The sequence below is a fragment of the Anguilla anguilla genome, chromosome 1 (genome assembly GCF_013347855.1).
Source record: "Anguilla anguilla isolate fAngAng1 chromosome 1, fAngAng1.pri, whole genome shotgun sequence".
NCBI lineage: Eukaryota > Metazoa > Chordata > Actinopteri > Anguilliformes > Anguillidae > Anguilla > Anguilla anguilla.
The window spans coordinates 58652067-58675521 of record NC_049201.1 but is presented as its reverse complement, the minus strand read 5'-3'; the positions used below and the strand labels follow the sequence as shown (position 1 = coordinate 58675521).

The 23455-nt window shown below is 41.1% G+C and overlaps 1 protein-coding gene across 2 annotated transcripts in view; it reads left to right on the top strand.

Moving 5' to 3' along the window:
* Positions 1-20666, top strand: part of ano10a (anoctamin 10a) — a 32220-nt gene extending 11554 nt beyond the window's left edge. The window contains exons 12-14 of one of the 2 annotated variants that reach the window (XM_035393112.1): positions 12439-12555; positions 19150-19185; positions 19561-20666. In XM_035393112.1, the coding sequence (XP_035249003.1) occupies positions 12439-12555; positions 19150-19185; positions 19561-19602 (195 nt within the window). In that variant the 3' untranslated portion in view covers positions 19603-20666. The remainder of the gene's footprint in view (positions 1-12438; positions 12556-19149; positions 19186-19560) is intronic. The other variant, XM_035393119.1, reaches the window with a different exon arrangement.
* Positions 20667-23455: the final 2789 nt, after the last annotated feature.

Below are 23455 nucleotides of genomic sequence, written 5' to 3'. Positions count from 1 at the left end.
TCGTTCTTGTTAATAAAGAACATACCAGGGCTCCCAAGTGGCTGAGCTGATAAAGGCTCTTACCATGAGTGCAGGCTAGGCCCTCAGGTTCGAGCCTTGGATATGTCGTGAGCTGACTATGACAGGTAATCAGCAGTGACAGGACAGAATTGGCCTCATCCTGTCAGCGGTGAGATGTGTGTAAGTTGGCCAGCGTTTCCATGGTTACTGCTGCATTATCTTCCCCTATCCACGTAGCAGGTGCTCATGGCTACCAGCTGTCATTCCTGAGATGTCCTTAGCTGTCCTGTCATTCTGTGTGGCCTCTAGTGTGGCACATAATGGCTGGCTTAAGCAAGTGCACACAGTTCCGCTGCAGGGCTTCTTGTGCAGGGTGCATGCACCACAGCTGTATGTCAAGAGGCTCCATTTGCCATTCCAGATTGAGAGGAAGGACGGGAAATTCTGTAAATGGCTAACTGAAACTGGACCAAGGCTTCTGCACTGATGGGTGCTCCTTGCTTCTGTATTTCACTACACCTTCAGTCCTAGCAGTATAGAAATGTGTCTCTAATCATGGACCAACCCACAGACCTACTGGTAAAAATCAATTCTGGTGCAGACGCAATATGAAAATTTCAGCCCTAATTAATACTTTTTGCAGAAAAGCTTTTGGGATTCCTTGTAATGGTGGATATAATTACTCAATGTTGTGTTAGATTAATGCTGGATTTTGAGTTTGTAAGTTTTTTTCCCTGCCTGTGTCAATTTTAAAGTAATGAGTGTGTATCGAGACAGATTATTTTCCTATAAGAATCTGCGGATTTATTTCGGGTTGAAAATTGTCCTGTCCAAGATTCACCCTCCACAAAGGCTTGTGTCGAGTTGACTGACACTGTGCAGTGCCATAGCTCTTTTTCTGGTACATGATACTGAAGTAATTACATTCTTGCTGAGAACAGTATCTAGGCAACAGGGTGGCCACAGCGACAGGAACGGCCCCAGGAGAATGAGTGCTGATTGATAGATTTTTTTGTGTTTTTTATGATTTGAGGTTTTCAGATCTTAAAACTGAGACCAGTGCTGAAGAAAGGAATTATTTGAAATGGAAACTGTTATGGAGACCATTCTATTATTATAAAACCGAAAAAAGAAAAGTATGGCCAAGACATTCCTTAACCAAGCACTTTTGTACATTAACATTAGTCATCAGTATCATGAGATTACCACTCTAAAAAAAAGTATTTCAGTGTTATTTGTCTTTCTCATTAGGTTTTTTCCTTTTTCTCCCATTTTGGAATCAGCATTAGCACTATACCACCCACACCTGTGGACCAAGAGAACTGCAGCTGACACACACACGCACACACACACACACACACCCACAGTGCTCTTGCCTGCAAGCCGTTGTTTACTTATCACCCTGTAGGCCACGTAGTTATACAAGACAGTATATATCTCTTCCCGGTGTTGACTGGTATCTGGCATCTGCCACATTGTTTGGAGGAAATAATGTTGTGGTGAACCACAGAACCCTTGGAGACTTAAATCCACCTTCCAGGGTGAGGCCAGTTGTGTTCTCCCTCTGTGGAAATGTGGTTATAATACACCCAGGACATAGGTGAGGCTTGAAACGGTGACTGTAAGGCCCGGTCTGCACTGTTAGTGAGCGCTTTTGCTGACTGAGCCACTTGGGAGCTCTCTTTATTTAAAGGAGCACGGCAGCATAAATCCTATTAAGAGACGGTAAAGCAGGTTATGGCGCAGTCGGCACCAGTTGTGTGAGAATACGGCAGAGCCACAGACCGGCTTTAGTGAGGCTGTGGTGAGTGCATCAGCGGCGATGCTGTGTCACTTCCTGCTACTGCATGCAGCTGCAGCGGCTGCCTTGGTGCATATGCTTATTTCAGGCCTCTGGTTTTTGCAGAGGAAACAATGTCCAATGCCTGTGAGGGAGATGATAGTGCCCCCCTTCTGCCACCCTTTGTCACATGGGCCAAGCTCTGTCTTATGAAAGCTGACAGCCATCGAGGAAAGAAAGTGACAGCTTTCAGATTCAGTTTGGCCTTTAATTAACAGCGTAAGATCAGGCTGTACAGCTGAATGAGCTAATTATCAGGAGTGCATGTAATCAACAATGGCTGAGAGCTGGCATTTTTCAGACAGTGCGTGTGTGTATGTGTGTGTTTGTGTGTGTGTGAGACCGAAAGGAACAGAGATTGAGAGAGCTGTGATAGAGAAGCATCTGGGAGCTGAGTAAACCGTAAGATGCCATTTGGATATTGCCCAATTATATAATGACTACTGTGAGAGATCTTACCAGAGAGCCTCAGAACCTATGTTAGCACTTACTATACATGATGTACGGTGAGTTCTAATTGGAAGCACAGAGGGGTAATGCTTGTGCATGCTGTCTATTCACTGTCCTGTTTAAAGATGTTGATATAAATATGTTTGTTTACTTCTAAGCCAAATTGCATAGAGTTCTAAGGGCTTGGTGTCTTGTATGTAAAAAGTTAAGCTCTAGCTGCTAAGGATCTCAGTTACAGTGCTGTCATGAGGCTGTAGTTTTATCACATTCAGAAAATGTCCCTTTTCCTGGCTCTGTGGGTTGAAAGAGTTTTTGAAAGCCTAGTGTTTTGTGAGAGTGTGATCACTTGAGTAACATTCTTTACTGCAGTCAACCTGTGAACCCACTGTAGCTAAGGGCTGCTGTCCTCTTAATGATCCTTCAGTGGCTGCTGTGGAGCTTGAGTGCCTCAGTATGTAACTGGATGGAGTTCAGGTGTGTGTGTTCCTTGAGTGCCCATTGTACACTATATGACCAAAAATATCTGGACACCTCTTGGTTTGGGGCTGTTTTTCATGGTTTTGGCAAGGCCCCTTAGTTCCAGTGAAGGGAAATATTAATGCTACAGCATACACTCACATTCTAGATGATTCTGTGCTTCCTTAACAGTTTGGGGAAGGCCTTTTCCTGTTTTAGCATGACAGTGACCCCGGGCACACAGCAAGGTGTTTGGGATCAATTGGAAAGCCAACTACAAGCCAGGCCTCCCAGCCGACCTCACTAATCCTCTTCTGGCTGAATGGAAGCAAATCCCTGTAGCAATTCTCCAATATCTAGTATAAAGCCTTCCCAGAAGAGTGGAGGTTGGTATAGCAGCAAAAGGTGGACCAACTTCATATTAATGCCCATAATTTTGGATGAGATGTTGGATGTCAGGTGTCCACATACATACAAGGCCATGTAGCGTATGAATATTCATTTTATTCATGTTCTGAATAATACAAGCACTTCTCTACGAATGTTCAAGATGTCATTCAGAAACGTCTACTATTATTATATATACAATAGTGTATGCAATCTAACAATCAGTAGTTTGATCATTTCCATCACAGTTATCATGGCAGTGTTAATCTGATGACTGACATATGCATATTTCTATATTTTTATGCTGAATGAGTCTTGCAAGATAGGAGATAATTGGAACCCCTTTCAGAAATGCAGCAAGGATCTTTTACTATATAGTTGACAGTTTGTAAAAAAGGCTTTTTTAAATTATTTTTTAACCAGATTCATGATTACTTTCCACATACAGTGCATGTTGTACAGTTGTAGAATATTTATTGTTACCCTTGTTCACTCTGCAGTTATTGAATGATTAATCATTGAGTGCTGATATGGATTTATAATATGAAATTATATGCTAAAAAGCCATCGTTGCTAAGGTAACTGACAGTAATTTGAATAGAAATGTTGTTTGATTGCGAAAGCAGATATATTTGTGATGGTCGGCTTTATAGAATTCTCTGTGTGTTCAATTAAGGATGTGCAAAAGGATAGAAAATGTGAAGAATTAATTTTTCATTCTGATTGCTTGGACATTGCGCTGATAGCTTCATGAATGGGCTTTTGTACTTAACTGTTTGGAGAAGGCAGGTTGGTGCCATGACCAGTCTCTCATCCAGTCTGAATTTATGGGTCTGCAGTCACCATGTCAAAGCCCTGCATGCAGTTTTACACAAGAATGTCTTGGCAAAGATGTTGAATTAAAGCATACTGCAGATGTCAGTGCTCAGATTCACAGCAATGGTTCCAAAAAGGCCCCTTATTTTGTCAAGGAACGAACTTGTACTTCTGTACAACTTAATTGAAAATTGAAAATGATTGCATCTATAACTTTGAATTATTAATTCAGATAAAATTGACTGGGTTGAAAACTGAGGTGGGTCTGAACCTTTCTTTAATCAAGGAGAATCAAGGTGTGCTGCTTGTGTGCATTCTCCACAGCACTGTTTTGAGCGTTGCATAGCATTATTGTGTTAGGGAAATGAAATCACTCATTAGCCTGTGAGTCGCATCCAGGGCAGATTACGTGGATTTCATTTTTTTACTCTTTTTTTTAATTATTTTTTTTTATCACTTTCTACAATTGGATATTTTCTGTAACAGTTTGTGTTTGTGAAGTACTTTGCTCAAGGGTCGAGACTGAAACGTGTAACCTTGTAATTGTCGGCCTCCTCAAACTGAGCATAGCATAGATGTCTTTCTCACGAGCCATTTGTCCACAGTAAAGAGCTTCTATGACAGAGGACTTATGAATCCCACAACATGTGCCTCACATCGTAGGATGAATGGAGAGACTGTTCACTGTATGCTGAGAAAAGAGGCTGTCGAATGTACATGGGGAAGAGAGGCTGCCAGCTGTACACTTGAGCAGACACCATGGAGGGAAGAGAGACTGCAGGCTGTACACAGAGCAGAAAGACTAGCTATGCATAGAGCAGAAAGACTAGTTATACACAGAGCAGATAGACTGGTGGCTGTACACAGAGCAGAAAGACTAGCTATGCATAGAGCAGAAAGACTAGCTATACACGGAGGAGAAAGACTAGTTATACACAGAGCAGATAGACTGCTGGCTGTACACAAAGAAAGACTAGCTATACACTGAGCAGATAGACTACTGGCTGTACCCAGGGCAAAGAGACTGTTAGCTGTCACAGACAGGATCCATGGGAGAGGGGAATTGCTGAGATTATACAGTGTTGCACTGCTTGGCTTTGCCTCTCAGAATCCTCTGTATTGATTTTTAGATAAGGCTGTCAGAGCTGTTATTTGTTTTGTTTGAACCCCAGAGCATTCAATTTCTCCTGGAAAATAGTGTCTGTTCGCTGTACATATTTAACACTGTGCAGGTAAAAACGAAAAGACTTCTACAGCTCCAAGTCTTATCCAGCTCCATAAACCACCTTTCCAAGTTCCTATCATCCGTTTGATTGAACTTAAAGGCATATTTCTTAAGAAATGGTGAGTTGATATCTGGGCTTGTCAAAGCACCACAGACCAAAGAGAGGGACTCTATGCTAGTTTTATAATATTATTGTTGACATTTACAGTGTTGAAGTGAGACGTGAACCTTGGGGTGAAGATATCCCCTGGATACACTGCTCTTCTTATCAAATCAGTAAATAACTTCACTTTTATGAATCTACAAATCTCTGGGTGTTACCCTATGGGCCTGTGGACTGTGGATTAGAGGCGCGTGTGTTTTAAGTTGTCGGGGGGATGCCTGTATCTGTCAGGCCAGCCTGGTTAATGCTGGAACCAAACACTGCTGATGCCCCCCAGGCCCTTCAGGGCTGAGGATGGGACAGCCCTCACTGCCTCCGCTATCTTTGAGCTCGGTGCTGGTGATCACACCCTGTGTGCTCCTGCCATCGCATTGTTACAGAAGTTCAGGGACAGCCTGACTCTAGCTCCACTGTGGTCTGTGATCATAGAGAAACAGAATGGGTAGGGGAGCGCGTGTGTGTGTGTGTGTGCGCGCGCGCGCGCGTGTTTTTATGTGTGTGTATGTGAGTGCATTTTGTATTCAGTAAGTAAACCCAGCTTCAGATGGATTGTTTTTCGAAGGTCATTCAGGCTGAGTAACTCACCTCAGGGGATTTCATCCCATAACTCGCATATGTGCACTAACAACCAGTAACCATTAGACAGCCATTAGTGAACACTGACCACTACGCCACACTAAATCCGACTGGTTCAGCTGTATACCCATTACCCAAAAATACATCATGCTGCCTAAACTCTAGCCCCTTGGACATTAGAATAACATTGTTGATCCTTTTGCGCAGTTTCCATACAGGTGGGATATTTAGATCGGGCCCTCGATGCCAACAGTACTGCTGGTTTTCCTTTTTACCTGATAGCTAATTGATTGATTAATGTCACTGATTGGCCAAAGATTAGACTGATAGGAGGGGGAGACAAAAAACAGCAGTACTGTTAGCTTTGAGGGCCAGATGTGAATTTCTCTGCTATAGAAGATCTATAAATCTCATCATGTTGCGAGTACTGTGGTTTTTGCCCGAAATACAGTCCACAGATTCATGAGCAGTAACAGGAATCTCCAGTGCTCGATTGAATAGGGTACATCTGTGACCATTACATGAACACAAGTAAGCATGCATGCGTGTCAGCACGCATGCTTTCTTGTGTGCGTTGTGCGCATTGTGTAACCCTATACTCCACAATTAATTGTTTGAGGTGGAATTGGGATTAAGAGCAAAGAAGTTGTTTCTTCTTTGTATTATTTCTATTGGCATAGTTCTAAAACGTACTTTATATACCGCACCACATTCTCATTGGTTATATTTACATTACTGTTAAAATATTTTAACATTTATGCATTTGATATGAGATAAAGCTACACTTTATTAGCATTGTTAAATACTGGGTTTTTCTTGACCATTACTAACCTGTTTTTGACAAGACAGTCAAAGAATTGTTTTCTTACATTTTAAGTTTTTGAGCGGGTTGCCAAAAAAACCTTGGCGTGCTGGCTTACATACAGAAAAAGAATCAGTGGGTATGTACAGTTGTCAGTTTTCATCCACTTTGTACATTTGGTACAGTTTCAAATAAATACAATTTCTACAAAATATTTTGCAGAATTTTCTTTGATTTCCTTCCTGGTACTTTTGAAGAACAAAACATCCCAGAGGTGAAACAAAGGTAAACAATCTGACACTAAAGCTGCATGAGTCAATAAACAGCATTTATTATTTATGCTCAGAAGAGTCTAGAAAACTGGGGAAAAGCAGAAATCAAAACAAATCATTACTTTATAATATGTACATTATTCAATAAAGACAACTTGACAACCCCAGAAATGCTTGTTTTATCATCTTACCACCAGGATTTTAAGGATTTTATCATGAGTATATGCATTATTTATTGTGTCCACAAACATCTCTGCAGTGTGGCTGATGTAGGTAACCCTCAATGGGTTCTCCCTTTACAGTTTCTTGGCCAATGAGTACCCAGCCATATTTGTTTCCTCTGTGCTACTGAGAACAGTGGAAAACATATGGTTTAGTTCTCAGTGTGAACTTTAAAATACTTTCACCCTATTTTCACCTACTGTTTTGCTAGGAAGGATTTTCAGGTTATCTCATGTTAGTAATGGCTGTGTGGACTAAATGCCCCAACATCTTTTGAGTTAAAATTGCATTTAGATACTCTTAAGGTTTGTTCTCAATTTTTATTGTCATAATACAACACCGTGACTTAGGGTATTAAGTCGCAATTATGTGCATTTCTCATTTAGATGCTTTACCAATATGATGACGTGCTTTTTTCAGTCAAAGTAATGGCCTGTTCTTCTGAGGTTATGAGCCTCTAAGCAGCAAGCACAGTTCCCGGAATCTCACAGCAGCATTCGATAAGCTAACTGGAGGTGAACGTCAGCAGTGGTACTGTAGGCTTTAGAGCTCTATGCAGTAATAAATAAGCCATGAACTTCAGATGATTTTAAAATCATTATCTGTTAACCACCTGCTTAATCTTACTTTAATAGTAACATATGCATACGGTATGTGTTTGTACAGTTGTTGGGTAGATTAACATATCGGTGGAAGCAATTAGCACCTGCTCGCTGTATTTTTAGCTGAATTTTCACACTTTCAAGCCCTCAGGTTCCAATCCTATCAGCTAAGAACAGGAAGCTGAGGCAACAGAGAACACATGATCACTGAAACTGGATGATTGGAGATTGGGAAAACATTGTCTGATGTGACAAATCTCAATTTCTGCTGTGACATGCAGATGGTGGGCTCAGAATTTGGTGTAAATGGCATGAATCTGTGGATCCATCCTGTATTGTGTCAATGGAGCAGGCTGCTGGTGGTGGTGGTGTAATGGTGTGGGGAATAATACCAACTGAGCATCATTTGAATTCAACAGTATACCTAAGCATCATTGCTGACCATATGAATCCCTTTATGGCCAGTCTTACCTTTTGAATATTCATACTTCCAGCAAGATAATATGCCATGACCAAATACGCACATCATCTCCAGCTACGAACATGACTGTAATTGGCATTGGAAATCCAGCTGCCCCCTGGTGGCACAGCAGCATTATTTTAAAAAATGGAAGCCATTGAGACATGTGAGACAGCAGTGTACTGCCTTTGTGCCAATATGTGCCAGTGAAATGGACACTGCAAGTATGTGTGTCTTGAGTCTGCTCAGGTGCTCCTCATGATGCACCTTGCAGTTGTACTCGAGTCCAGAACCAAATGACTTTCTGCTCGAATTGGCTGCATTCTTATTAGATTTTTCAGGTGGAACGTGCCATTACACGTCATGATACATTACTTTTATGATGTCACAGTGTACATTTATGTTGGTCTGGCCAACTATTTGCTCTCAATGACAATATGCTGTTTGACTCATTTTTTGTCATGTTCAGCCCTACTTGATTTACTGCTAACTGTACTACACTAGCCAGTTACCGTAGTTCCATAAGCTCGGTGTTTCAGCTGTAGTTGGCTAATGGCATACTGAAATTATTGACATAATGACATTGCATATTGACATAATGACATTGCATACTGACACAAGGACGTTGCATATTGACATATGGACATTACATGCTGTTGTGTTAAGAAACTACATGTAACCACCGCAGGCATAATTATCATGAGGTAACACTTGGTAAACTTTTAAAAACTGCGTCCTTTACATGACTGTGACAACAATTACTTAGCAATGGCACCTTGGTTTCAACTTATTCTCATTTTCAGATTATGAAAAAATGGTACAAATTTCAAATCTCTCAAATCCTAATGTATACAGTTTGGAAACAAACGGTTACAAAAAAAGCCTCCCTGGGATATAGTGCTTGAACTTTGTCATGTTAAATGTAGCTTAAAAACCATGTAAGAATGTAAGTGTTTCATTTCTGTGTAGTACAGATAAGAAATAAAACATCCTGTCAGGATCTAGTGGCCTTGGCATGTGTTACATGCTGACTAATAGTATTAAATAAAAAAAGACGTGATGCATTCTTTTTTTTTGTTTTTGGACAGAATGGTGCTTTGCACCTGTTCATCGGTTCAGTGGCAGTTCATATCACATCATTTTCGAAACCGTGCCCAGATGTCAGGCCAATCTCCTCTCTATGCGCCGGATGCAGACTGTAACGATGATAATCAGCTAAGAGCTCTGTGTGGGTGGAAATCAATCACATCCCACCCTCTCTCGCTCTGCCCTGCCATCGCTGTCAGAGCCTGTGACTGCTTCGCACCACGCACAGTGCACAGTAAATATCACACCCACCGCACCTTCGGAGACTGCTTACGCACTATTGTTAGAGAAAGACGTTGAGTTCTGCTGAACCCAACCAATACTGGAGCCAGGAAAAACCTGGGTCCTGTCTGGGTCCTGTCATCACTGTACCTGTCACTCATTCTGTGAGTCTCGGCCCAGCTGTCCATCACTGTGTCATTCCTGTAGACTCGAGGACTCCAAGTGGTGTTTATAATAACACTGATAGTGGATTCGCTTAAAGCTTTTTGCAAATGTCAGAGTACTTCTCAGTGAAAAATGTGGGTTGTGGGATGTGGGTTGATATGGTAAAAGGCTCAAGTCACCCCTGTGGATTCGGTGAGTGGTGTTTATGTGGGGATCGGAAAGTACAATCTCTGCAAAGTTCCCATCCTTCACAGCTTGCAGTCAACCCAGAACTCCAGAAACTGTTGCTTAATAGTTGGGGAAATGGGTTTGAAATCGCTTGACTGCTCATTCCATTCCACAGATTGGAATGGGATAATGTTGTACCTGTTGTGCAAGCCACCTCACTTGATTTCCTCTATTAAAAATATCCAGTTGTGTAAATAGATGAAGTGTTATATGTATGTGTCCCTGGATTGACCAGTGAATTATATAACAGTATTAAGTATTAATGATACATTTTTCTTAATCGTATAAGTATTTGGGAATGTTTTTATAGTATTTATTTTCCTTTTTTTCGGCAAAGAAAATGTTCCTATCGGTCATTTGCTAACAGAGGCATGTGTGAATGAGGGTGCTTCTAAACAGGATCATGGAATCTGTAATATCGTAGGAAAATGTTTAGTATGTACATTTTGGTTACTCATTCCCAGGATCATTTCTGTGTTTGTATTCATGGGAATTAGGCACTCTTTGGACTGGTGATATCACAGGAGGGTGGCTAGCGTGGGGCTTTATAGTGACTTGATCCATGGGAGATCGATAATCATGCTGGAGAGCATTTTGAGGGTGGATGCAGTGTAGTGGCATGGGACATTCTCTGGGGGAGGTGGTGGGGGGGGGGGGGGGGGCAGGGTGGCAGGTGGAATATGTGTGCAGGGTAAGCTATACACCCCCCCCCCCCCCCCAAGTGATGAGGGACATCAGGTGCGACTCTTGATACAGAGCCTGCTGTTCCTGTCTTTCTCAATTACCAGCACAGGCAGAGACCCTCTCCTTCTCTGTTTCTCTCTTCCTCCCCCACTTTCAGCCACCCACTCCCTCACCTGCTCTCCCTCTCAGACACACTCACTCTATCAAATTTGTATTTTGAGTGATTCTCAGGATGTCAGTAGCCTTCAATATAATGAGGGCGAAACAAAAGCAAACATTGCACAGATGTTATTTATGCTGTTATTCAGCTGTTCCAGGCTGCTAATGGTAATAAGACCAACAGTATTTGTATTGCTTCTGAGTGGGAATATGTCATTCTAAGAATATTCTGCCAATCAGATTCAGTGTTCTGGATCCTTACAGGGGAATGGGGTAAACTAAAGTGTATCATTTCTCTCCTTTTCCCTCTGGATTATGTGCTTGATTGATTAATCTTATATTTGTTGTGCAGTGTTCATGCAGTGTCTATGAGATCTCGAAAGAGAAGTCAGTGCATGCTAGAAGATGCTCACCTCCAGAGAGGAGTCAGTGAATGCTAGGAGACATTGAAATGGAGAAAAATGGATGAAAAGTTCATTGAAAGTTAAATGGGGAGTCACATGGTTGCACTTGATTGTCAGTAGCGTTTGATTCACTGTTGTGCAGTTTTAATCTTCTCTTTAGAGCAGTGTGCTGATCGCTCTCATCTCCTCCTTTCGTTGATGTGGCTGAAATAGCCAATCAGGCGTGTTTTTCTGCACACAGGACCCAGACTGCGTGTATGCGATTGACTGATGTGCGTTGTTTCTGTGAGAGGAGAGGAGAGTGTGTACTGAACGCTTTGGGTGTGGTGTACTTTTTATGGTTTGCTCTTAACACGTCTTTTATTTTTTCCTCTGAGTCATATCCTGTCCTTTTAGTTGTAGCGTGAAACATGAAAAGGGAGGATAATGCCAGTGACAGGAGTGCTGCTTTTCTGGCGCATACTGTTCGCTGCCAGCTTCCCCTCCCTTCCATCTGGCTGTCAGGTGCATTTTGGGTGAATGTCAGTCATCAAAAACGTGCCATTGTGATCTTGCAAAATATATATATATAGAATGATCCAATTAAACACTGGCAAACTGAAAGCTTGTACTGTGACTGCTGTTCTCTGTTCTCTGGTCTTCTCACAAAGTTATGTTCCACAGCCTTACCTTTGACCCCTTGACTCCACCCAATCCCATTCTTGGACGGAGGTGAAATGCATGAATACTACAGGATTCTAACCCTTGCCAATCCCAGCCCCAGAGCTTGGAGTAATTTCCATCTGCTCTACTGTGAGATTGAATCTCTGCAGAGGAACTTGCAGTTTTTGTAGCATGTTAAGAGGCCCATACCTACAGTACAGTGCACTGACATCCTTACTCACAGAGAGCCCTGAATATTTGGTCATTGAGACTGTAAGATTCATAATTTACCCACTGAAGGAATTAATGAGCCATCAATGAATCTTCCATTAATCAAATGTATGGGCACTGTGAAAGAGAGAAGCTGTATCAGGACTGTGCATTAATGAGCTGGACCATCTGGAAGCAGGTCAACGTATCTGTTGCAGATTAGGACAGGTTCAGGGGGTCAGTGCTGTTGTGTGATTACATGTGTTATGTAATGCATTATAACTATAAAACCACTGTATATTGAAACTGCAGAGTAAGTTCTTTGTCTAATAAGCAACATTGATTTGATTATGTGTTTCCATTGCAGCACGTGCTCCTGGCTTTCAAGTTCTTCCTGGCTTTCGTGATCCCAGATATTCCCAAACAGATCCAGATCAAGTTAGCCCGGCTGGAGTTCCAGTCTCTGGAGGCGCTCAAGAAAAGAGTAAGGCCTTTTTATTTGAGTAATCGAATGAGTCATTTGCCTATGTTCAGTATTTACACTTTTTGATAGAACCGGCACTATGGTTTTATAGAGCAGTCATTGTGAGTGACAAAAAAGATAGTTTGCAGATTCAAAGTTAAAGTCAGAGTTTCCTATAAAGCTGTTTGTGAATAATCAATGAAAATATCACTTTGTCTTTGGATTATAAGTATTTGCGGCAGGTTTCATTCTGGATTTAATAGATTTAATAGAATAGAGTAACTTGGTTCACCAGTTCACACTGCGGTCTGATAAACAGACGTGTCACTGCAGTTCTCTGCCAGGGGATTAAACGTGATCTACTACAACACCATAAAATTGGATTGCAGTTGTTTATGGTCCTTTTATTGAACCACTGCTGGACAGGATCACCCAGAGCACGAACATTAATCACAATGATGTGATGTCTCTCTCACTAAAATGGAAGAAATGTATTGTTCTGTGGAAACTAAATTCTAAGTATTGTTTATCTTTCAAATTTAAGATATCTTTAGCCTTCATTTTTTCCTACTAAAATCTCTCATGTCCTATTTGGAAAAAAATCAGTACAGATGCTCGAAGTCATTTTAATGTCATAGGCAGGACTGCAATGTCAACAATTTCTCTAGAACTGTCTCTGTCAGAAGGCTTTTACTGCATTAAAAGTGAGGGAAAAGTGCCCTGTTAGTCATTGTGGATATTTTACCATTTGCAGAGGGAGGGGTCATTCAGTAAGCATTTTTAATCCATGGGACATTTTTGATTATTATACATCCAGTTTTTCTCATAAAACTTCAACTGCATTGATTTCTTGGTTTGTACAGGTTCCTGGTAGGTAAGTTTTTTTTTAAATATAAGTTTGTACATCTGTGGAGAATGTATTTGGTCAATATATGCCATAAACACATAAATTCCCAGTGAAGCACTGTATTGTGTCTTGAGTGATGACTGTAGCTTGCTGTACATTTTTTGCTTGTCAGTTGTAACATATTTAACTTGAGTGGTTATGTGACTCCATTGAATTGAAGGTTTATATTGCTTGAATGGTGGAATATTTCTTAACTGTGTTTGCTCTCTTTGTAGTTTAACAGCCTGGTCTTGGTATGTTTGCCTTCTGTCATAAAACTAATAGCAATGCAAGCAATTATGAAAAAGAGCACCTGGTAAACTAATGAATAGAAATCCCATCATCATAAATATCACATAACCAAGACATAGTAATCATAGTAACAACAATCATGAAAATTGTAGTACTGTTGTTTGTATTATTTTTAAATGACCTTTCTCGTACTTTTAAAGAATATATGTACTGAAAGACAGGTAGTGGTTAGAAACTGAGACATATTCAGTTTTTTTTACAGAAAAAGCTGCAATTATGCAAATGATGGCTTCCTGGCTCTTGCATAATTCCAATATGTAATTTGTCAGACAGTAATTTCTTTTTATCGTCAGACATTGATTGAAACATTTAAGTAATTATTTATGAAAAGTCTTCCAGGCCAATCTGTAATATTAGGAAGGCAGGTCTGTGCATTCCCTATGAAAGAAGCTCAATTTGTATTCCAGGAACATTCCAGTGGCCCCTTCTCTGCACTCTTTCAGTGCTTAATGCTCATTCCCTCAGGACATTGGCAGGGGTCTGAAAATCAGTAAATATAGAGAGTAACAGCACCTCTTACACCAACAAATATTTATGGGTGTTATTCTCGTAATCATTTTTTTAATCTAGTTGACAGATGTTGAAGTGACAGGACTCTTTCCCTTCTTTCTGCATTAAAAAACAGGTGAAACAGAATGAAGTCACAGTAATTAATAGTAAGAACATGAGACACATGCCATTCAGCCAATCTAGGCCTGTCATTTTGTCTACAGTATGGAGTGCATTTAGCACTATGTCAGTGTTTGTAGATTTGAATACAATGGTGGACTTTTTGCGGGCTGCAATGTCCATGTGACATGGAGCAGTTTGGTTGCGTGAGGCTGTCCCCACAGACCCGGTTTTGTAGGGGTTGAAGTCCGAATCCCTTGCGGTTGAGTTGTGGGGACCGTACCATTGAGCTGGCCCTGCATCTGATTCTGTCACTCCTGTGTGCTTTTCCACACAATCAGCAGCTTCAGGAGCAGCTGAGCTGCTCTTTGGGGAAAGTCCCCTCTGGCCAATCGACCTGGACAGTCTGAAAATGGCAGGAAGGTGCTAACAGGAGCTGGAAGCTGCCCCATCAGCAGGATATTGGCCGATATCCAGGGACTCTTAGCAGGGCAAGAACAATAAAAGTGAATAGCGCCAGAGAAAAGGCCACTTCGGAAGGGGGGTCTCCCACAGGTGGACACAATAGAAGTCACTCTTGTCTAAGCAGTTGATACTAAGGAAAGCATTTTTATCCTAAAAGTGGATTCTTTGGAAATGGACCTTTATCCTAGGAGTGGACATTAAAGAAAGGACCTTTAATCCAAATTTAGACTACAAAGAGATGATTTTTATTGCAGAAGTAGACACTAAGGAGGGAGCCTATCTGAGGATTGCACACCAAGCAGGGGAACATCAGTGGATTAGCCACTTCTTACTTCTCACTAGGTGTCATTTTACGAAAAACGTTATTAATCTATGGGGGAATTACTTTTATGCATGGGTAATATGGGTGTTTGATGACTTTTTTCATTAAATAAATGAAATTAGAATTTAACACATTTTGTGCTTACTCAGTTTCCCTTTGTTTAATATTACATTTTGTCTAAACATCTGAAACCATTCAGTATGACTAATAGGCAATAATAGAGGAAATCAGGAAGTACACTGTATGTAGGCACTTTATGCCTGTACTATGGAAATGTGAGACCCTCTTAGGTTCAGAGAGTTATGGATAAGGGTTTAAAACAAGATCCAGGACATCATGTTTGTTTAAAGCAGGTGTGTGCAGAACTATTCATTAGCAGAAATACACCCTGCTGTATTTCACACCCTACTTGTGTACTGTAGTATTTATAGGTCTCTGTACAGTGTATACATATGCAGAAGAGTTTGTTGGGAAAGGGAGCTGTAATTACTGTCAAGTGATTAAAGGCTGGTTTAGCATAAGACCTAGCTATGTACAAGACAGAAGTCAGACAGCTTCTTTATTTGCTGGTTATCTGCAAGTGATTTACTGTTAATCGTCTCATCCAAAAACACTCAGAGATTATACTCCATGGCTGTGGCATTTCTTACAGCACCATCTAGAACAAATTAGCACACAACGTTGTTGCCATTTTTGCTTACAATGATCTCTGAGCTGTTCTCTGATTGCAGGCATATTGTGTTAGTGTTCCTCAATCATTCATCCTGTTTTGTTTAAGTATGAAAATCTCACATGCTTTTCTCTGCACTGCACCTGACTCCATTAGAGGGAAGGAAAATTTGAAGAAGGGAGTGTATGTGAACAAAATTAAGAACTCAAATTTCCACATGGTCTCCTTAGGCCAGCTGTTTCCTGTGACAGCTGTGGCCTAATGCACAGGAGGGTACTGTTGTGCTGCTGAGGAAATCCTGTATTCAGACGATCAGTGTTCACTGCAGAGGCCATTTTTAGAGTCGAAGGCAGTCAGCTTGCAGAAGTCTACAGTAGCCTGAAAGGTTGGAGTGGTATTCCACAAGTTTGCTGGATGGATACAGTCTACAGAGATCTTCAGCAATCAGCTGCAGTTTGAAACAGTCTGAACATTGGAAGTAGTCTGCAGCAGTTTGATGCAATCTGCTGCCATTGTAAAAGGTGAGCAGTACTCTGGCACTGAACCACTGTAAGGTGAGGCAGATGGGAGCTCTGGCTCAGCTTGGGTTTCAGAGAGCCAGCAGGATGTCTTGTTGGTACTTGTCTGCTGTGAGCACGAGAGTTGTCTCAGTTTTCGGTCCAGTCCAGCGTTAAACACGCTTGTCTCTCTGCCCTGTGCTGTCTTGAGTGGTAGGTTATTATTAAGACCTGCACGCCACTGCCTGATCACATTGGTAAACAGGCATATAGTGCCTGCATCACCTGAGCATGCTGGAGAATAGGTCTACTGTGAGTTAAAGATAGGATGCTTCATGTTCTGTGTCAAAAACGTTAATACAGGAGCCTAGTCACAAGTAAGAACTCTGTTACTAGTTCTGAGTTGTGTTTTAGCCTTTTGGCTAAGAGTGCTCCAGGTGTTGGCTGTTAAAGATTAACAAAACGCAGAAGCATTTCCAAAGCCGCATTAAATCCTGGTTGGGGGGAAGAGAGCTCTGGTTTTCTCTGGGGCACGGAGAATGGCAGCTGGCTGCATCAGATACAGAGGTAGTGATATGGCTGAATGCCAGACACACTTAATGTGCATGCACCTGCCCCTCCAAAGCATTTTCCAAGACAGCGGGCAAGATTGAGAGAGGAAACTGACAGAAAATTCAACAAACCTGCACATGTATTGAGATGGGGAAGGGGGAGTGGAAATAGGTGAGAATACCTAAGACACCCTATCCCTTGCTGGTGGCCCATTGCGCATATTGGATATTACTAAAGGATTACACAGAAATGCAAAGATGCTGTGCAATGCTCTCAGCTACCAACAGGGTACTTCTTGAGCTTCAGATATATAGTCATAGTAAATTGCTTGATAATGCTGACTGCAACCTCAACCAACCCACATATTTAGTGTTGTGCTTTCTCCCTGAGTAAATTTGGCCCAGTGAGATAGCGAGGATTCAGCCATCTGCTGCGCTGCATAATTAGATTTATTTCTCCATGTGCCTCCTCTTATCTCTGTTCGCTGTAGCTCTGTTGTCATGGCTGTCCATTGAAGTGGCTGTCCACTGTAGTGACAGTCTTTGAACGGCCGATAAGAGCTGACAGCAGGGTGGCACTGTGGTGTACCGCTCCGAGTTTGAATAATAGGAGGGGCCCATGCTGTCGTACCTTGGAAGAAAGGCACTATGTAGAATGGGACTTGCTTTGATAAATATACAGCTGTGTGAATTGTAAATATTGTACAATGCAAGCAATATAAGTTGCGTCTGCTGAGCTAATAACTACTATAATAGCAAACTTCCTAAATGGAGTGTTCTACTCTTCAGTTTTCACACACCCCCAGGAATCAGCAAGGGGATAATTTGACTTGCAATGAAGTCACAGTAATTAATAGTAAGAACATGAGACACATGCCATTCAGCCAATCTAGGCCTGTCATTTTGTCTACAGTATGGAGTGCATTTAGCACTATGTCAGTGTTTGTAGATTTGAATACAATGGTGGACTTTTTGCGGGCTGCAATGTCAAACCCATAAATAGGAGGTAAGGGAGGACCATGGAGCACCCAGTTACTGACCAGTTCACAGTTCACACTGGGCACTTTAAAAAGTCCCTAAAAAGACACTGGGGGGCTTAAAAGCATATGTGACAGAATCCTGTCGCATGGCCCAGAACAACTGGTCACTTCCTGCTCTCTTCTCGCAGGTTACCACTATAATGACTTGCAGTGCTATGATCTTTTACTGGCCATGCTATAAGTTTCCCATTAGCGCTCTGACAACATACACAGCATACCATAGCTGACCTTTCACCTAATCATGGTGCACTCAATCATATCTTAGTGTTGTGTCAATGAAGAATTTGTCCTATATAGATTACTGTACAATTATGTATGATCTAGGAAACCTCTATTTGAAGCATCTTTTCAGTGATCCACTGGGGGGGTGACTATGTTCCACCTTTTTGTAAGGAGCACTCCACCTTTCTGCAAGCAGGGGCTGCTCTCTGCCCAACCTTCTCCCAGTAGCAATGGACCTGTGATGCTCCAAATAAGGACAGGCTTGTGTTCCACCCTTATTCCTGTGGTGATCGCCCCAGGATTGCTGATTCACTTCACATCAGTCTTTCTCTTAAGGACCTAAAAGTTAACTGAATATCACAAATTTTAGGCCAAGAATATAATTTCCTCTTGATAGCTGAAGGCAGTGGAGTTAATTGAATACATTTGACAAATTACAGCATGGTCTTGGGAAATGTATTTAATGATATGAAACAAATTTGAAGAGTAATCTATTCTGTGAGGGTTTACCGGCAGGGGCAGCTGATCTGGATTCTCTCTTAGTTCTTGTCTCTTGTTAATGTGCTAATTCAGTTAGTTCCTCCATTTTCATATTAGACGTATAGACACTTGAGATTTTTTACAAATCACAAAAGTCGAAAAAAAAACAGCTTTAATTCCTACACCAATCACCTGATATAGATGTAAATAGCCTTAAATTAAAGCTGCACTTTAACCTCATATTCACTTTTAGCCTAATTTTCATTGTTTATTTCACATCCAGTGTGCTGGACTACACAGTCAGAACAACAAAAATGATGTCACTGTCCCAATACTTTTATATTTTACTGTGTGCACATACAGTACTTTGTGAAAGTCAGAGACCACCCTTTTATTTGCTTTCCAGTGAAAACATTACGTGTTTTTTGTGAACACCTCCAAAGTTCAGTCTTAGAGGTTGGTTGCATTTTCTGCATTTCTCTCAATCCAGGTAATCCTAATAATATTCAATGATATTGAAGTCTGGACTATTTTCCTTTGAGTTTCACCTTCCTTTTGCAGCTGGATTATCTTATATGTGAGAAATCTGTTAGGCAGGTAAGGTGTTTGAATTTGAGTTTCACTTTTTGAAGGGTTCTAACAATGTCACTGACACATTTGGTTACAGTTTTCGTTGAGAGGTCACTGGTGTAACTTGTTTGTTGATTGGAAGGATGGAGGACTTAGTGGCAGTAGGTTGCATAAAAGAAAGTGGACAAATACTGATACATTTGATGTTGTGGTGGAGGCTTTCCTGCTATTTTCTGATAAATATGTTTGATGCATTGTTTTCTGACACTGAAAAACAAATTGCACTGAATGGCTGATTTGACTTGAATTGAATAACGGAAAGGGTGGTCTCTGACTTTTCACAGTACAGTATACAGTCATTGATGGTGGCTTCTCTAAGATATTAGCTGTGTTCATTTCCAGAAAATGTTGGAGGCTGCAGCAGGGACCCCCAATAAGAGCTAATGGAGGGAAGAGACGTACGCCACAGATACTGAAGGACCCTCGTCAAGATCCGGGGAAGCCAACCACAGCCTGAGACGTTTACACGCTGTTCACATGCTGCACTGCAAGACGCCTTACTGAGCAGGATCAAGAACTGGCCTGCTGCTTAAGTTATTGAGAGTGGTGTTAAAACTCTTATCTACCAAAAAGCATTATGCGTTATATATGTCTACGAAAAACCTGGTCCTGCTGAAAAGGAATTGATTGTTCAGATTTGTGGATTGTGTGTTTGTGTGTGTAACATTATGCATGCTCTTATGACTATTGTCATTGACCCACCTCCTCCAAAGGCTAATCTCAGAAAATAGCTAGGCTTCATTTCATTATATATTCATATTCATTAATGCAATCATAGTGTATATCACTACGACTACAGGGTGGTGTCTAATGGAAAGTCAAAGCAAAGTGGTGGTTTAAATATCGGATCTACACAGGTCCTCCAGTCACTATGCACTAGGGTTATGTTTGGGGTGATTTGGGTGAAGGCGCATTACTGTATGTACATGTCTGGTGTCTGGATTGGGAAGGGATGACTGAAACTATAATTGGACTTTGGGATTGAGATTCAAGCTTTGCCCCCCCCCCAAAAAAAAAAAAAAAAAAAACTGACTGTTGCATTAAATATAGTTTACAGAGAAATATACCTCAGGAATAAGGAATAATCGGATGGTTTCTGAAAAGGAATAGGAATTCAGATGTGAGAGTTAGGTACTGTTTTATAAAACCACAGATATGAAGCACCTCTTGTATTGTCATCAACAGTGTTATATAGTATGGGTGGTTAATGGTAATGATCTGCTGTAAGTAAACAGATGTTTTAATTGTTACTGTAATGACAATATAGGTATTCATTCTAGTCTTGGAAAAGCACTCCAGTTGAGAGGCAGTGCCTTTAAATGAGGTGAAATCTGGCATGTTCCCTGTTGGCTGTGCTCTGTATCTGATCTGATCTTGTGCTCTGTAGTCTCCGGTCTCAAAATCCTGACCTGACAATTCCAGAAAAATAATACATTCACAATTTTACAGTGGAAAATGCTTTCTTGTCTCCTTGCATCCGTGCCTGTTTTTCCCAGGTTGTCTCAGAGGTCGAATTGTCACTACTCAAAGGGAATGCTCCACATCTCCCAGAGGAGCATCTCTACAGGATTGCGTCCTCTCAGGACACCTCTTCACTGCCATTTTGTCTGAGTTCATACAGATGGAGGCTCTGAACGAGTCCACTGAAAATCACAGCTTCCAGCTCTATAATTCTGACTGACATTTCCCACAGGAAATGTAGTCGCCATCTCATTAAATCAATTTCCTGGACCAAATCGGACCGAGCTGTCAGAGAGCTGTGTGTATCGCATCACCTGTGCAGTAAAGGGAATCCAGAAAAATGACTGCTCCACCGAACACAATAACACAAGTCAGTAAATCCAACTGTAAAACCTGGATGTGCCCGCTTGTGTAAATGCCCATCCTAAACGGTACGCTGATGTTTACATCTCAGGGGCACACACAGTCTTCGCAGTCTACCTCTGTAATGAAAACACAATCCATCAAAAGGCTTTGGCATCTCACCATTCCACACTGGTATGTGAACATGAATGAACTACCCGTGCCCCACCCCCTAATTCTAAACTTACACTCACCTGGATTTTGCACACCACAACGGGCTTGGTCAAAACTACTGTTTTGCAGACAAATGACAAGACTCGAGTTTATAAGACAGCTTTTTCCACATTTAATATTGGACCTTACCATAGCTATATGTAACATTTCAGAAAGGTATCAGCAATGACATAAATTTATAGATATACTATCACTTTGTCGCTTCTTTTTTAACCACTTTTAATGTTTGGTCCAGCAACGCATTTTTTGAGCGATCGATCCCTTGCTGTATCTAGACAGAGAATGGAAAACATACCACACATGCACAGTCATTCACCTCTTTACATCCTGGTAAAGACGAACAGTCAGACACACGTAAGTTAGCAGTAGTGCTGTTTTCATATTTCATATTTTTTTTAAATCGAAACACGTAAGGATATATTACAGCTATGCACAAAATGGTCAACAATGCCGTTTTAAATGTAGAACAGCGAATTTACAACTATTTACATATATAATGTCTTATGTCCAAGGTGCCATTCTGAGGCTGTACAGATCTGAAATATAAAACAAAATATATAGTATATATTTACATATAGCTGCAACATATAGCTTATTGCCAATGCCCTTTTAATATATTCCCTATATTGTTCACTGACTTTTCGATTAGGCTCAACAGAAACATGTCTGCTTATCTCAAACACAGGAAAAATCCCCAACACTGTGATCCACGTTTGTACTAGAGATAGCACTTTATTCCTGAATGAAAGACCGTGCCGTCTCCCCAGTGACGCACTTCAGGATGAGGTCATCCGGTGACTAAACGGCACAATTCAGACACAACTCTAGGCTGAACACCCATCCTGCAAAACCCAAATGGTAAAAAAAAAAATACTTAAAAAAATCTACAGACTACAAACACTCCTTAAAATATCTAATCTCCAAGGCTTAAAATATAAAATACATAAAATCAAAGGTGCAAATGGTTGAGCCGGGAATCAAGAGTCAAAATAAATCTTAGAAATCAAAGTTTTCAGTATTTACAGCATGAATAGCTTATTTCATTTTGCGGGTACTCTTAGGGACTTAAGCAGAATGCGGATCAATTAAATGAATCCAACTGCAATTTCATTTGAATTTCTGGATAAAGGAAATTTTGCTGGAGGGACCTGCCATGAATCAAGAATAAAGAATATTTATGCCTGGACATCTGGAATCAAAGATAGAATTTTCATTGCTTATCTTGTATTCATTGGTTGAGTCTAAAGCTTTGGTTGAGGGGAGAGAAAAAAAAAAAAACTTACAGGTGGGTATACTATGAACTCTTTCAGTCTTCAAGTTCTGTGAAAGTGTGATAACCAGTTAAAATGTAATTTAAATTTGGATAAAATTGAAAACCAAAGATTGTCTATGTGCAGTATAAAGTAAAAGCACTTATTAGATGGCATTCTGTCCTTCAGGATATAATTCAGTTGTTCAAAAATAACATTTAGCTAAAATACATTTATAAAAGAATAATTTGTTTCTGGTCATTTTGTTTAAGACTTAACAGTGGGGGCACTTTTCAAGGCCTTTCTCTGCAATTGTCTAGCCTGCCTGACACATACGACACACTAAATGGGCAGCATTATCAGAGCTTGATTGATTTAGTCTTGTGATAAACCTTTAGTAAGTGCTTGCCCAGAAACTACTGCTCCATCTCCTATCCTGCTGTCTTTCAATCTGAAGTTTGGTCTTTTGTCCACGTTTAAGTTTGTATTTCTAAAAGCACAGATTCCTCTGGATTAAAACTGGAGTGCTACGCTCTATGATGTTTTTTTTTTTTGGGCGGGGGGGGGGGGGCTAACATAAAAAAAAAACAAAGCGAGAGAGAATAGGAAAGATGTTACAGTAAAAAATAAACCAGAAAAGACAGCAGCTTCCCACTTTTCATTCACAGGGGATCCTGCCCAGAAGAATATCCACTGTAAATAACAGAGACTTGAGGTTGACTAAGACGGGGAGGCGATGTGTGAGGTCATTCACAGCACCTGGAAGAGTGCCATTGCTAACGGTTTGCTACACATGGGTGGAGGTGAGGGGGCGGGGCCTCAGATGACCTGGCAGCAGGTGGGTGGGGGGCAGGGCCTCAGATGACCTGGCAGCAGGTGGGTGGGGGGCAGGGCCTCAGATGACCTGGCAGCAGGTGGGTGGGGGGCGGGGCCTCAGATGACCTGGCAGC